The sequence below is a fragment of the Solenopsis invicta genome, chromosome 5, assembly GCF_016802725.1.
Source record: "Solenopsis invicta isolate M01_SB chromosome 5, UNIL_Sinv_3.0, whole genome shotgun sequence".
Lineage (NCBI taxonomy): Eukaryota > Metazoa > Arthropoda > Insecta > Hymenoptera > Formicidae > Solenopsis > Solenopsis invicta.
The window spans coordinates 21161452-21177197 of NC_052668.1; the positions used below are offsets into that span (position 1 = coordinate 21161452).

Below are 15746 nucleotides of genomic sequence, written 5' to 3' on the forward strand. Positions count from 1 at the left end.
GTTTTCCGATAAAGTGACGGGTAATATGTACGCACCTATATGCGATATGTATAATGCGATAATGCAAATAATACATAACTGCGATCTCTCTGTGGCTGCGAAGAAGCACATCGCGGTTATTTATAATATATCATTACTGAACACCTTTTACTTTGTTTATGTAAATAAAATGTGCAAATGTCACGAAGCTCCGCGTCGCGCTTCGATTGACAGGAAAATAAAATTACTGGAAAATTAGCGATTCATTTTTTTTTACTATAACTCGCTACGTAACTTCCTTGCGCGATACTATTATTCTTACAAAGTTTTCCATTGGGATTTGTATTAACATTATTCGAATGGAATTCAACTATAGAGTTTTATGTATAATATCCTTGTGAAGTTATTTCCGTATTTTCAAAGCGCATAATTCTCTGGGAATAGAAGGAATTATTTTTATATTCTTTCCGGATGATTAATTTACATGCATCTTGTTAAAATAAAATATTGTAAAGTTGTTGATGTTTATTAAAATTGTCTCCGGTACAAAACACAAAACTACGCGGTCGGAATTAAATATAAATCGAGTTTGTAGATCATTGCACGTGTATTTAACCCGACCGATTGCGATCGCAACGTGAAAGCAGTAAAGAGATAGTTATACATGATCGAGAGAGAAAGAGAGAAAGTGAATTATAAAACGCACTTTGAGCGAGAGATAAAAGAGCAGTTCGACGATCTTGACGAATGCCCGGACACGAAGTCTAGGGGTAAAAATATCCCCGGGAGTGCCACTTCGAGAGAACTTCTAAACGCGATGCACCGATACACATACAGCGGCAGAATAGAATACGCAGTTATATATACTATATCGAGCGATACTCGACCGCGATTGACAGCGTCTCGTTAAAGTGTTTCGTTAAAGTGATTTCATCCGGAGCGTATTATTCGTGGACGCAAAGACAATCGATCGGTCGCCGCCGCTTCGGCCGGCAGTAACCGTGGAATTTTTTCGTTATCGGGCGAAAACTGTCACGAAAATTACATTTTCCTCTTAACAGGTAGCTTTCGTCCGATTTATTTACTTTATTGCTTAGTACGAAACCTAATGGCAATCATTATGATAATGAGATTCATGACATTTGTAAAGAAAATAAATATGTACAATACTAGTCGTATTTTTATGATATATAATAAATAAAATAATAATAATAATAATAATAATAATGTAACGAATATATTAATCTATTAAGTCCTAAGAGGCCTCTGCGCTTTTTCGTTTTAAAAGTTTTTATAATTCGAGTTCTAATCAAAATTGTCAGACCACAATTGGTATTTAAAGATAGACAGATTTACTTTTTTGAAAATCTAATCGATAGGGCATTTGGATAAAAGATACAAATGTTCAAAGTAGAGATCAAAGAAGTTAGAGGTCTTTGCCTTTTTACTGATAAATCTTTAACTGAATAAATAATTTTATTTTTTTTTTTTGAGTAAAATAATTTATAATTATTGAGTAATCTATAATTATTGAGTAATCTATAATAAAAATTATATTCAAAAGAGCGGAAAGAGGGTAAAGGGTAATTAAATATCACTTGTTATTTAAAAAGTTTGATTAAAATCTAAGTTAAAAGGATTTAAATAAAACAGAAAAACGCGTAGGAGTCTTTTAAAACTTAATGTTGAAAATTAAATTAAATTAAAATGGAAATGAAAAATGTGCACGAATACTCACGAAGGCCTCCTCGCCCGTATCGATTCAAATATTTAAATATTCGAAAAGCCTATTGAATTATTACCAATTAATAATAGTAGCAATCTATTATATTAATCATATACGTAATTACAAAAATACTTGTTTCTATCATAGCTGTAAACTGTCAAATACAGGAGCTGCTTAAATTAGCAGATAATGTCTGAATCAGAGGTAATCGAAGTTGACGGCGCAGCTGCGCCTAAATCTAATCACAGATTTTAAGCACCCGCAATCTCAATCGCGTGTCGCATGAAGTAATGCAAATCGAGTCGCGTTGTATCGGGCGTCGCTGTACGATGCGCTCGCGGGGATTCACGCGCCTCGACAGCTGCGACGGTGACTCTGAAACTGTTCGCGAATTTTCGGTGAATCATTTATTCGCACGGCCAAAGATTCCTGCTGCATAATTCAGTAAATGCCCAAGTTGGCAGAAGCATCTCGAAGCGAGATGCACAGAGATACATAGCACGCATGCACACATACCTGCATCCGCGTATATAGTAAAAGACACGGACGATGGGATTAACAGACAATGCGGAGCCGCGGCGGTGGTGCGGATAAACGAAGCCTGCATCAGGATATCTCGGGATCAATCTTGATTAAATGCTACAAGCGCGATTTGGAAGGGTCGGATAATGATGCTTTGAAGATTTGCCCCGTGCACTTTGGATGCGGATTATGCATTAGCTTTGGTTACGTGTATATAAGGGAGCTACCATTAAACATCAATGTTTAATGGTATGAAACGTATAAGATACATTCCCAGACTTTGATGTATCAAATTATTACGAAAAACTTGTTTTCATCTTTCTAATTTATATATAATACGTCTATAAATAATTTTCAATTGAGCAAGTTGTGTTGCGGAGCGAATAAAAAGTACTGCGCTTAATAATAATTCATGTTCGTCACAAAGTAATCTTTATTTTTTAAATATATCACGTTTAAATTGACCGCGGGATTAATTTGATGTGGATTTAATTATGCGCCTTCACGCGCTTAATTTACATATTTACGGTTGGATTTATTTGTCCCGCTCTACATATACGAATAATACGTTAAATATGATATTATTAAATTGAAGCCAAACAAATTAAAAAATATATTAATAAAAGAAATTGAATTGATTCTCGCTCTCCTTCTCTTTACACGACAATAGAGCGATACAGAGATTTACAAGTTAAAGAATCAACGCACACACGGTTGTCGTGAGGCTTTGTAGAATTATGCCAATACTAGAAATTGTATGACTCATTTCTAGTTACGTGCCTCATTGCTATCTATAAATGTACGCCTATTGCATTCCATTTCGTCATTCTGAATCACAGGGGTCCTCTCAACCCAAATCGCGAATAATTAATAATAGATAAGGTGTCCTCCATTTCTCTACCGATTTAAATAATCTGTAGAATGATACGCGCGTTCCCTTTCCCTTTCACGAAGTTGAGTGGAATTATGCCGCGAGATGCGCTGTTTGCTCTCAAGAACAATACCTAGAAGACAAAGTGGCTCGAACAAAACGCAACGTAACGAGATACGCCGCGGAATATTTCGTGCGCGAGGCGATACAATTCGTTACTGGAGCGTTCCACGGAATCGTATTGTGGCTCAAAGTGGAGACGACGGAGGCGATTAGATCACAGACAAGTTCACGACGTGTCGCGACACGAGGCAGGACGAGGCGAGAAACACGTCCGTAGGTAGAGCTTTCTAGTATTTAGGCACACTAAATATAGCACGGACTCGGCTATAAATCCCAGGCCCCAGTCTCTCTCTCTCTCTCTTTCTCTCTCTGTCTATCTTGCAGCCGTTTCCTTCGGATGAATGTGCTGCTCGGCGACGAAGGTTGTTTCGTGCATCCGCCACGTAAAGCATTGGATTTTTTTGCGACACTTTCAATGATTTTTCAGGCAAATGAACGCAAGAGAGGAAGTCAGTTTAATAATACACTAATAATAAAATAATATATGCATCAATATAAAATATCTCAATAATATTGTTTTAATAAAATGAATTAAATAAGAGAATGCAATGTGTGAGAAATAAAATAAGATAAAGAGTATATGTAACAAAATTTTTAAATAACAATTACGCATATCACATTAATAAAATATTTTAATGGAGAAAATTAAAATAAATTTGTTTTCATGTACGTAAGTAAAATACATTTTTAATTGTATAAATATTTGTAAATTTTTTTTTATACATCATTTTTGTTTCGCATGCGGTTTTGCGTTTATTTAGCAAAGCTTCAAAAATTTGTCGTTCACGGGAGCTTTAAGCAAATATTTTAACGTGTGACTATTTCGAAAGACATGACCGTCTATTTCAGAATTACCCTATCAGTCGAGGTTTAGCCTCAAAAGGTTATCGTGATTTTATCCGGTGCGGATTATCGATGGGCAGCCGCAGATTTACGGGACGGATCAGCCGAAATCGATCACGCCAACTTTTAAACGTGGATTTCGCGAGCTTTCTGTGGCAAGAAAATTGTTAAAAAAGCTGACGCACTCGTTAAATTATCGAAGAATTGTCCGCTGCAACGGTGGTCCTCACCAGGAGGGATTTATTGTGCGCGATAATGGTAGGATTACGAGGTCGGAGAAGCATCGACCATTTGTATTGTAGCGTAATCGTTACTATTGTAACGTTATCTATTGATTTCTATCGCGAGTAATTGTCGTGCTACCGCGCGTGATCCGCATCCAATTTACGTGGATTTGCCGATTCCGGCGGAGGAACTTGAAAAGGATAGAATAAATGTGCCGTTGATAACGCGTTCCGCAATTTTTCACCGCAATCATGTTTGCTTAATGCGAAGGACTTATCTTCTTTGCATCTCTTCGTCACACGATCAATAATACAGATATATACCCGAGGAGTTCAAGGGAGTTTATGATTTAATTGTGATCCAAAAATGGGTATAATTAATTGTCATTGATGTATAAAATATTTCTGAAATAAGGAAAATGAGAGACCGGAATGAAATAATCTTTCTATTGTTTGGAAAAATGTAAAAACCAAAGGTATAACCGCGCGAATCTCGGGAGCGAATTAATCTTATTATTCCATTAACGGCGTAGCAAATTTTCGGCCACTCTCAACGTTTCTCGCAATTGAGAGAAATAAATGATCAGATTTTCTGCAGAAAATACCGCGGCTGATAGGTATAGCGCCATGATCGGTTGGAAGGCTGCTGCGCCCGAAATAATCGAGTTCTTTTCATTCGGCAGCCCTGTTATCTTTTTATTGTACCCGCGGCGCAATCGAAAGCCCGCGCCGTTATGTATTATCCTTCCCGGATCGGGGGCGAAAGCTGCGCGACCCCCAATGCATTGTACACGTTGCTTCCGCTGGCGGATTTGCACCGTCAAAGATATAATTGAGTCGTTTGAGATCGGCGGATTTTCGAATTGCTTGGAATATCTTTCGCTTTTTCCGGATAGAACGCGTGGAATCGCCAATTTTGCGTGTCTGCTTGCGCGTCTTTTATTTTTTTTTCTCGCTTTTCTATATAATATTTAATCTACTTTCTTCTTGCTACGTGTTTCGTACGTTTTGAAATCCCAGTTTCATCTTATTATACATATTAGAGCAAAATCTTGTTCCGGATAAAGGCGCTAATTTAACCTTAGAGTGCTACTGTGGGTGAATTTTCATCCAAAGTTTCCAATCAGTGGACAATGTTTTTTAACATTTTTTTAAATATTTAGAAACCATTTAAAAAACATTGTCCGCTGATTGAATGTTAATTTAAAATTTAATACAATGTTTGTTATTATAAAATTTTGATAGTTTAAAATAATAGGTATTTAATAAGATTTTTTTTGCATTAAAACAACGTTAATTCAGTTATTGCAACAATTCATAAAATAAAAAATAGTATTAATTCAGTTATTGTTTTAGTTTATAAAGTAAAAGAAATAAAAAAAAATTTTTTAAATGTAAAATAAAGTTTTAATTCGTAAGCACGTTCATGTACAAATCAAACTAATCGCAAGCTGTAAATTTACTAATTAAATATTACGTAAATAATATTATCAAAATATTTTTAGAAATATGTATTTTAACAAATTTTTTGTTTGAAAATTATTTTATTAAAACATCCGTTTATATTTGCGAAGAAAAATAAAAACAAGTCGAAAAAGTCACGCACCTACTTATGGATTAGTTATATGCGTGAATTTTTCTAGAACAATGTTAATTTAAGAAAAATATAAGTAATATTCTAGGATTAATCTATTATTCAATCGATGCAATTTGTATTTGGAACTATAAGATTTGAGAGAGAATTATCAGCTAATTATCAACTAATTTGTAAAATAACATAAATAAAAAAAAAATCGCGAAATTTGTCCTCCTCCACCTACGTTCAAATGCTAAAATTATTTTCGTTGCAACATAAATAGAAAAGTCAATTTTTATAAGTATTGATGATTAGGCGCGTGCGTTTGTTGGGAATGTTTTCATAAAGTGCACATCGCTCGCGCGCTTGTGAATGCATCGCGACGTTCGCTCATGAATAATTACAATTTATAGAATACTCAGCGCGATGCACTCGCAGTCGAGCGTTACGCGGTCGAAAGAGCTCTTATTCTCTTTCTCTCGTTCTCTCTCATGAACCTCAACCTTTCGTCGCAGGTCACGGAGGGAGCTTCGTAGCAGCCCAGTGCCGTAGCATGCCGGCGAGCTGCAGCGCGTGGTGGTGGGCCTCTGAGACACCGCGTCGATCGGCGTCGATCGCCGCCATCTGCGTGGCTAGGCAGCAATCCCTGGAGCGTCGTCGTGGGAGAAGAAGAAGAAGAAGAACGTGCGATCGTGGTCGTCGTAGCACAGGAAGCACGGAGCTCGACACCAGCGACCGATGAGCACGGGGGGGGATGGGGGCTCGGCGTTGGGCCCACCTGCTCGGCTGCCGGGGGCCCAGCCGATTGCCGCGACCCCCTACATCGCGACCCCCCCCAATGCCGGTCAGCAACCTAACCCGGATGGACGCAACTGGCGAATATGCAGCCGGCGCCATCGCAGACGGGCCCCGGTGCCGCCGGCGCCGCCGCCGCTGCCTCCAAGGCGGCCCAGAAGAGGCCCGTCAGACGGGGGGGTAAGCCGCCACCCGACCGACCCGTTCGGGCGCTCTTCTGCCTGACCCTCACGAACCCTCTTAGGAAAATGTGCATCAGCGTCGTCGAGTGGAAGTATCCTTTTGCCCTCGCGTACTTCTTTCGTAATTAGCGAGATAATTGTTGGCCTCCGATGGCGGAGAATTAAATATCAAAGTTCAGAGATCGCGTCCAATATCAACGATATTTGCAAACCTGACATTAATCGCGTTTGACATTAAACCGCTCTCTTCTCCAGATTGACCCTAATTCCATGTTCGATACCATGTTGATATTAGGGTAAATATTGGCAACAAACTGCGACGAAAGAGTTAACGCGCGAATGATCATTCTGTATCTATTTTCCTTAATCGACTCGATTTTATCAATGTCATTTCGCAGACCCTTCGAATGGCTCATCCTTCTGACGATATTTGCGAATTGCGTCGCTCTGGCCGTTTACACACCGTATCCCTATAACGATTCCAATCTGACCAATCAGTACTTGGTGAGTATTAGTACTTGGTGAGTATTAGTACTTATTCATAATTATCGCTTTAATTTTTAAGACTGTTTAGCGTGTCCTTAATAAAAAATTTAAATATCTAAATAAAATTATATCATTTTCTTTAGTAGCAAAAATTAGAAAATTCTATTTTTTAATTGTTAAATTCAATAATTCAATGCGTATTGTATGTCACTTTGATTGATTCGTATATATATGTAAAAATAGAAAGCTCGAAAAGGATTAAAAATAATCGCGAGTGAATAACAATCATCTCGTTATGAATGGCGCTGCTGGGAATTCTTTTGTGCAATTTCGCTGAATACGAAATAAAGCAATTTTACTGATTGTAATATATATATATATATATATGTACATATATATGTGTACATATATATGCGTACATATGTATATATATATATATATGTACATATATATGTGTACATATATATGCGTACATATGTCTAAATTGGAGGGTGCCTCTTGCAACAATAAGAGTGGCGGTTCCGTTCAACGAACCACACGAACCTCTATTGAATTATCGATTCCGAGACGGCATGTAGGGTTGGTGGCATGAAACTTATTCAAGCTGAAAGTTCAATAATTGTTCAATCTTGCTCAACATCGGTGTGTATGCTGTCCCGGCGTACTATAATCGGAAAACACAATTCACATGTAGGCCGCTTTAACGCGAAAATTAATCGAGAACTTTCCTCCCCCTCTCGCCACTTCAAAAGTCATTTGTAATTGCAGATATTCGGAAACTACTCAAGCTCATTTGCAGATAAGACTCGCAGAGATTCGGTTCGCGCAGCGACAGAACTCTATACGTAGGGATTGCCCATTCGCCTGTATGCACAGAGCAGCTGCTCGATAACAACTCGAAATTCAGTTTTGCGTCACATTATGCACGTGCTAAAGTGGGATCGAGCCGTTGTTGTGCCTTGCCAAAGGGTGTGACTTCGTTTTGCGTCACTCAAAGGGCATCCCTTGCGCTAATTAATACCGGGAGGAAACTTTGCCGAGATTAGGCCAACGGGAAATTCGCGGAAAGCTGACTGTATAATGCTAAGTCAGCTGTGATAGCGTTACGTTCGTTAATTATTGAACATAAAAATATCGATTCGCATAAGCCCGATTAATTTCACTTAAAACTTTCACCAAGATCGGGAATAAATACATTTCTAAAATAGCTAAGCGGCAGAAAAGGTTTGAAGAAATGTTTTAAAACTAGAGTAAATCATATACGGTATATACATGTACACATCCGAGATAGTTAATATTGCGTGAAAAGTACAATATTTAAATCCTTATTAATTAGATGGCAAATTTCTTTCGTAGGAATTTTTTTATAGATAACTATTTGCTGTATCGAAATCTTGACAGAATTACATGTCTTATCATTTTATTTTTTTATGCCGTATTCTTTCTATATTATTTTATTTTTTGTTGCATTTTTTTGGTTAGGAAATATTTTTAGCATCCCTGGAAGGGAAGAAAGAGAAGATAGTCTCTCCGGGAGAAAATTCGAATTTGGACGAAAAAAGTCGCAAACCTTAAGATCAATCTTTAAAAACTTTAAAAACTTTTTCATTCTTCGTCCAACTCGATCGAACGCGGTAAAACTCCAGCAACTTCGATATCTTTTATCGCCACAAGATTATGAAATTATATTAGAAAATTGCAATATGTGTAACTTCTGAGCATGTGAACATTTTCATGAATATCTTATTTTTTTATCTTATTTTTTAGGTAACAAAATTTAACTTTTTTTTTTAGCACTGAGTTTAAACTAAAAATGCAAATTCAGTAGCAAGTTTTCGTAAACATTAGCTTTTAACTACAATAATTTTCACAAAACGTATGTAATGTTAATCAATCGTAACATTTGATCACAAAATAATTACGATTAACGGAATGTGGAGTGCCGAAAGTTTCTCTCTCTCTCTTCAAGTATTAACTGCTGTATGTAGTGCAGCAGTTGCAAAATTATACGAGACAAATCGAACAGTTTCATCTGTTATGGACAATGATAAAATATTCGTTGGTCGAATGCGATTCGGATGTTTAATAACGCGACGAATTTATTATTCGGCAAGTGCACTTGCGAGTAATTTTCATCTTTCTGGCTTTATCACCTGCTCTTCTCATATTTCGCTCATATGACGGGTATGTGTGTTTAACGCTCGTGTGACTTACAATTAGTAGAAAACTGCACACGGCACAGAAATATTACAATGCATTTTCTAATGAAAAATATCATTGCAATAATGGAATGTATGTGAAAGTGTGATTTGAAGAAGAGATAAATAATTAATTAAAGAAGTTTCATTTATTCGTATGTTTATGGAAATTAAACTTTAGCAAATAAAACTAATGAAAAATACAACTATATTAATATTTAATTCCTATTCTTTCACTTTTTTTTCAAATATAGTTATTTAATGTGTTTTTTCAACAACAAAATAATTTCTAATTTCTATTAACTTTAGGACTTAATAAAATAACGTGTCATATACTTTGTGAGTGAAAAGAATAATCACGAAATAACACTTGAGATTTAAAAGCAAGAGATTCAAAAGTTCACGCTACCTTCGTGTCTAAAGTGCTAAATGAATAGATAATATTCAGATTTTCAAAAGCAAGATAAAGCAAGATATAGAATAAATAATAAAATATGAAAGAAGACAACGCGCCATCAAAACTTTTAGAAGGGTTCCGCCTCACATTCTACTTTATTTTCTACTTCGCGTCTTCAAAGTGATGTAATGCGGCGCCCACGTGTCACACATCGGCGAGCAATACGAGCGGCTGGCGATATAATGTGCGCTTCGAGCCTATTTGAGCGGGCCAATAATCGATCGATTTCGGAAATTAAACATAATGGATGCCGCGCGCGGGAGAAAGAGAAAAAAAAAGAAAAAAGGGAGGGTTCGTGTCCTCTCTGTGGCCGTGTTCGCGCCTTTCAACTTCCCTTTTAACATCCACCACCCCTGTGCGCCTTCTCGCGCGCAGCGGCTTTTTTCCCTACCTCTGATGTGTACAAGCGAGTGCTCTTCAGCCTTATTTTTAACCCACCGCTTCTTCCTTTTGTTTCGCTTGTTTTTCTCACCAAGGCCTGTGTCGTTCTTACCCTGCCCGCCGCAAGCACAACGTTATGCGTCGATTAATCCTTTTGTGCGATAGCCGGCAATGCTATTGTCGATACTATTGTCGACGCGCTAATGACGAGTGATTGAGATCGAAAAATTAATTTTACACTCGGTCAGTGCGCTTTATAAAATACATATCTGCTTTTGCGTTTTTTTCTTGTTCTTAATCAATTCGATTCTGTGCTTAAATTACATTGAGTGAAATTATAATAAATTCACAAAAAGAATAATTTTGCTCAAGTATTTAAAAATTTAAATAGATACAGATTTGAAAATAGTTTTGCTGGGCCATCAAAATAATTACGCAGGACGCTCAAGTATAATGAACAATGCAAACAAATTTGAATATTTTAGTAACCAGCTTGGTTATTCTACATAATTACGTTGATAGTCTGACAGAATTATTAAATTTTATGTTACAGCTTTGTAGTTAGTTTTTTATATTTTTAGATACTTTAGCAAAACCGTTCAATCCGTGGTTTAATTTTGTTGGGATTATTAAATTTATTAATCCTCCGTAATTGATTATCATTAAAAAAAGAGATATCCAGAAACAAGTTCCAAACAATGTTATACAGTTTTTGCATAGTTGAACATTTATGACATGATAATTAATTAATTTCGTGGCTTCATATAATGAGTTGGTTAAAGTTTCGAAATTTGGAAGAGAGTTTTGCTAAGGTTCTTGTTATCGCAGTATCTAATCACGTTAGAGCGAGATGAGAAATTTTCTAAGAAAGAATAGCGCAACAGGTTATTCGCGTTTGTAAATAAAAAAATATTGCAAGTCTTTGAAAAAAATATCGGTGAGCGTTGACACCCCTTTTCCCGAGCGGTTAGCGTCGATCACGTTCTCGTCGTAACTCGCCGTAATCCAACTGCAACCGCGACGCTCGTGCTTTAAATGTTTAACGAAGACGTCCGTGTACGTGCGCGCGAAACATTGTGTTCTCGGTCTCGTGCGTTTTTAATTGCAGTCCGCCGCCATTTGTTTCCACCGCTTGCTTTAATTGCCACCCCCGTTGACGCCGAACCGACGTGTCGCAGGATCGAAAATTGCGAAAGTGTCTTTCAGCTTGACGCTTATCAATCAAAGTGGCCTCTTTCCGACGCTAAGACGGCAGCGCACGTGAGGCCTTTCTATTTGTAACCTTCCTCAAAGGTTCTTTTAGAAGCGATCGATCTACGCCAGTGCACCTCCCTTCATATTTTTCACGGCGATTTTTCCTCTGGTGTTGCAGGAGAAGATAGAGTACATTTTTCTTGTGATTTTTACGGTGGAGTGCGTGATGAAGATCATAGCTTACGGCTTCGCCGCGCATCCAGGAGCTTACCTCCGCAACGGCTGGAACTTGCTGGATTTCACGATAGTCGTGATTGGGTGAGTACATTAACCTTGAAACTCTCGTCCCCTTCGCTGAGCGTCTCTTTAGGCGGATTTCAAAGGATATTGACTGAATCTCTTGGATCCGAGTTAAACTATTATAATAAAATTAAACAACTTCTTTCATCCAATTTTTATTCGCTCTCTATCACATTTCAGGAGAGAGATTTAGCCGTCGTTTTCCCCCCAGATTCATCCATCTTTCCTCATGAATTTTCTAATGAATGGAAACTGTTAAAAAATCGCGCCCTTGAAGCACCCTTATAGCAATAATATCCCCGACGTCGTTTAATAATACACTCGCTCTTCCCCGAATTCGATGGCCGGTGGGCGAGCGTCGACGAAGATAGCTAACAACCTATATCGAGTGCAAGTTAATTGGACCAATGCCGACGTAATCGATAATGCGTGGCGATTATATACACTTAGGCGGTGGATAGTTTACACCTGGTGATGTCTTCCCAGTGCACACACTGTCGATGACGTTCGATGAACGTTAAGGCGCAGCGACAAGTAGTACAACTCGAGTTTGACGTTCGCTTATCGTAGATACAATATTGGACATAACGACGGGCGAGTTATAATATTTCTAATTATATCTAATAAATATTTTCAATGGAATTAAAAACATATTAAAATACATAATTTTGTTTTACGGCGGAGAATATCGACAGAGTTTGCTAGGGCAGTCTAAAAAGCCTTCATCAGTGAAACTTTAATATTTATAGGAGTTAAAAACGAGTCTCATAAATAATAAAGCGATTTCGCACTCGCTCTATTAAATATCGATTATGCTGGAAGCACATAAACGAAGTTATTCTTCACGGAGTTATTGTATTTTCGTGTTTTCGTGTACATATTAAAAAAAAAAAGTAGAGTGAAAATTGTGAAACTCGCGCTGCGAACAAACACGGAAGCTGCGCGTCGCATTTATTTCATAAAAACGCGAGTATGCGCGAGAGCGTCCGAAGCTACGGAAATAAAATTGATTTAAGCGCCGAGCTTTACGAACGAGTCGGTCCGGCCATGTATTTCGCGAAGCGTAAATAAAGTGAAATTGGCGCGTCGAACGAGGGCGAAGACGGCGGCGCCGGAAGGAAGGAAATATTGCTCGAAAATTTCTTCCTCGACGTTCGTTGCGACGAGATGACGGAATTACCAGCCGAATTATTGCAAAACCGATAGGTGGGAAATCGACGGAACATTCTTATACGATAGACATAATGTTACGATTCGCGCGTGTAAATTAAATCCAGCGGGGTACAACAAGCGCGCGAATCGGGGATTGAAATTTTACGAGTGCCGCTTAAGTCGATAATACTTTAATGGATCTGTCCCTTTTCACACGGTTAAGCGTTGATAACTCCCACCACACTTAATATTTCGCGGATTGATTCTACACGTGGGATTTACATTCGTGATCGCTAAATCACATCTCTACAAGGTACTTAACAGAATTTTACGCAATAAAATAAACGTTTCAGTGACTGAACATATCCCTGTATTAGGACACTTATATGGAAGCTTATTATCATTAATCTTAAATGTGTTTTTTTATAATATTAAAATTTTGATTGTAATCTTTAAATACTTTAAGATATTTCTAAGATGAGTTATTTTAAATATTATAAAAATTAATGTAAAAAAAAATAAATTTGTTGTAGAACCAGGTTAAAGTTTATCTTGATAATTCTTAATTTTTTTTTTAGGAAATTATGTATTTGCCAAGATAATCTTTTTTTTATTTATTTTGTAAATATATGTTAAGAATAAAAATAAGTATTTGATTCATTAAGATATTTCAGATACTTTACAAATTTTTATTATTTTCAAAATAATTTAAAAGATTTTCGTATTTTACGTTAATAAGCATTTTATATGTTAAGTATAATAAGGTTTTGTATTTCATGTTCTAATTGATTATATTCAGTAGTTACATCATTTTATGTTGTAACATCTTTCCAAAAATTCAACAATTTTGATTTTACATTATTTAGATATCCCGGTTACTGAAACATTTATCTTACGCCTTGTTTTCTTAAAAAAAATAATATCATGTTTCTTCAATGTTCCATAAAGAAAAAAATTAATTCCACTTGCGGTAGATTTGCGGATAAAAGGTATCAAAAATCATTAAATGCGATTGTAACATCTCTTGTTACACAAATGGAAACGGTACTATGTAAGCTGAATATCGGCGTTGGGTCTCGATACGCCTTTACGCAATCATTACTACCACAATATCGTAACGGACTATGTATACATGACGTAAATAATGGTACCCTATTTACGCACGATCATCGATTTTTACAGGATAAAGAGACGAGAGAACCCAGCGTGGATGCACGTGTGTGCACGTAAAACATCGGAGAAGTTTGACAAACAGAGCATGTCGACCAACCCCCCGCTGTTTTCCCGGTTAATGATCCGCGATGCGAATTTATTTCCGCAGCAAGTAGCGCGGATTGTTCATAAAGTCTATCCCGGATTACGGTGGATTCCGATCGACAGGCGTAACTACCTGTTTCGAAGGCGAGCGTTTCGCATATATCTGACTTGTCGATCGATAACTTTATCGTTTTCGATTAACGATACGGTGAATCGATCCATCTTAATCGGTCCCATGAGAGAGAACATGCTGCACACATCCATTTTCCCATTCCCCTCTCCCCCCCCCCCTTTCTAGTCGACCATTACTAGTGGGCCATTATTCAAATGACATGCAGCCTAATGCACGAGGAAAATGCCACCGCCGGTAACATTCGAAATTGTCTCATCCATTGCGATCGTTTCCTTCCGGTTAACGATTCAACCTTTATCTCGGCTCGTTTGCGACGACGTCACGTTCGTCGAATATCCGCGAGAACATCGCAATTTAAAAGCGTGACACAAAAGATTGTACATACGTGTCGAAGACAAAAGGATACTAGAAAGCTAGTTTCCCTTTTTCAGGGAGTCTTATTTATTGCAGAAAATTTTTTTTTCTTCTCACCCCTCATTTTTATGCCTCATAAATGTTCCCGTAAATACCGCTAGGGTGTTTATAGTGCTATTAGCCTTGGCACATAAAGCTCTTTTCTTCAGGGACAAATTATGTTCTGGGAAAATGACTTTCGCAGCCCTCATTATCAAGTCTCCATTTTATCATCAAGTCATTAATCCTCGTCTGTTATATGGAAACATTTTTTGCGTTCCTCTTTGCAGAATGATAAGCACGGTGTTAGCGACATTCATGAAGGGTTTCGACGTCAAGGCCTTAAGGGCGTTTCGTGTTCTACGTCCTCTTAGGCTGGTTTCCGGTGTTCCAAGTAAGATTTTCAAAATATTAAGACCGTTCAAAATGTTAATGTAAACGTGATTGGATAATTTTATTTTCATGAATAAACAGAAAGAAAGATCATAATAAAAATTAACAAAATTTGGACACAATTTATAAATGAGATTTGAGTAATAATTTGTTTCTCAAGTGTGTTGCAGTTTTAGACATTAATGAAAATGACACATAATTAATAAAAATAAATTCATCTGCATAGGTCTTCAGGTGGTCCTAAACTCAATTTTGAGGGCGATGGTACCACTTTTGCACATTGCTTTATTAGTTCTCTTCGTCATCATCATTTACGCCATCATCGGCCTCGAGCTGTTCTCCGGGAAGTTGCATAAAACGTGCCGGCACAATATAACCAGTAAGTGCATTCTGTATATTTCAAGATTTTTCCAATATAAATTTAATATATGCAACAAAGTTCTCATGACGGTAATTGAGGATGCTCTTTGTCGGTGCTCTTAAACTGTATCTTGAATACTTCTTAGATAGAGGACTTGGATCTTCAGAAAAGCTCAATTTTCATATTTTTCTAACATTACT

At 37.3% G+C, this 15746-nt stretch overlaps 1 protein-coding gene across 1 annotated transcript in view; it reads left to right on the plus strand.

The window, feature by feature from the left end:
• Window positions 1-15746, plus strand: part of LOC105195131 (muscle calcium channel subunit alpha-1) — a 64377-nt gene that overhangs the window by 12783 nt on the left and 35848 nt on the right. The window contains 6 exon segments of the mRNA XM_039449845.1: window positions 6380-6717; window positions 6720-6933; window positions 7240-7345; window positions 11736-11875; window positions 15083-15186; window positions 15412-15564. Of these exon segments, the coding sequence (XP_039305779.1) occupies window positions 6603-6717; window positions 6720-6933; window positions 7240-7345; window positions 11736-11875; window positions 15083-15186; window positions 15412-15564 (832 nt within the window). The 5' untranslated portion in view covers window positions 6380-6602.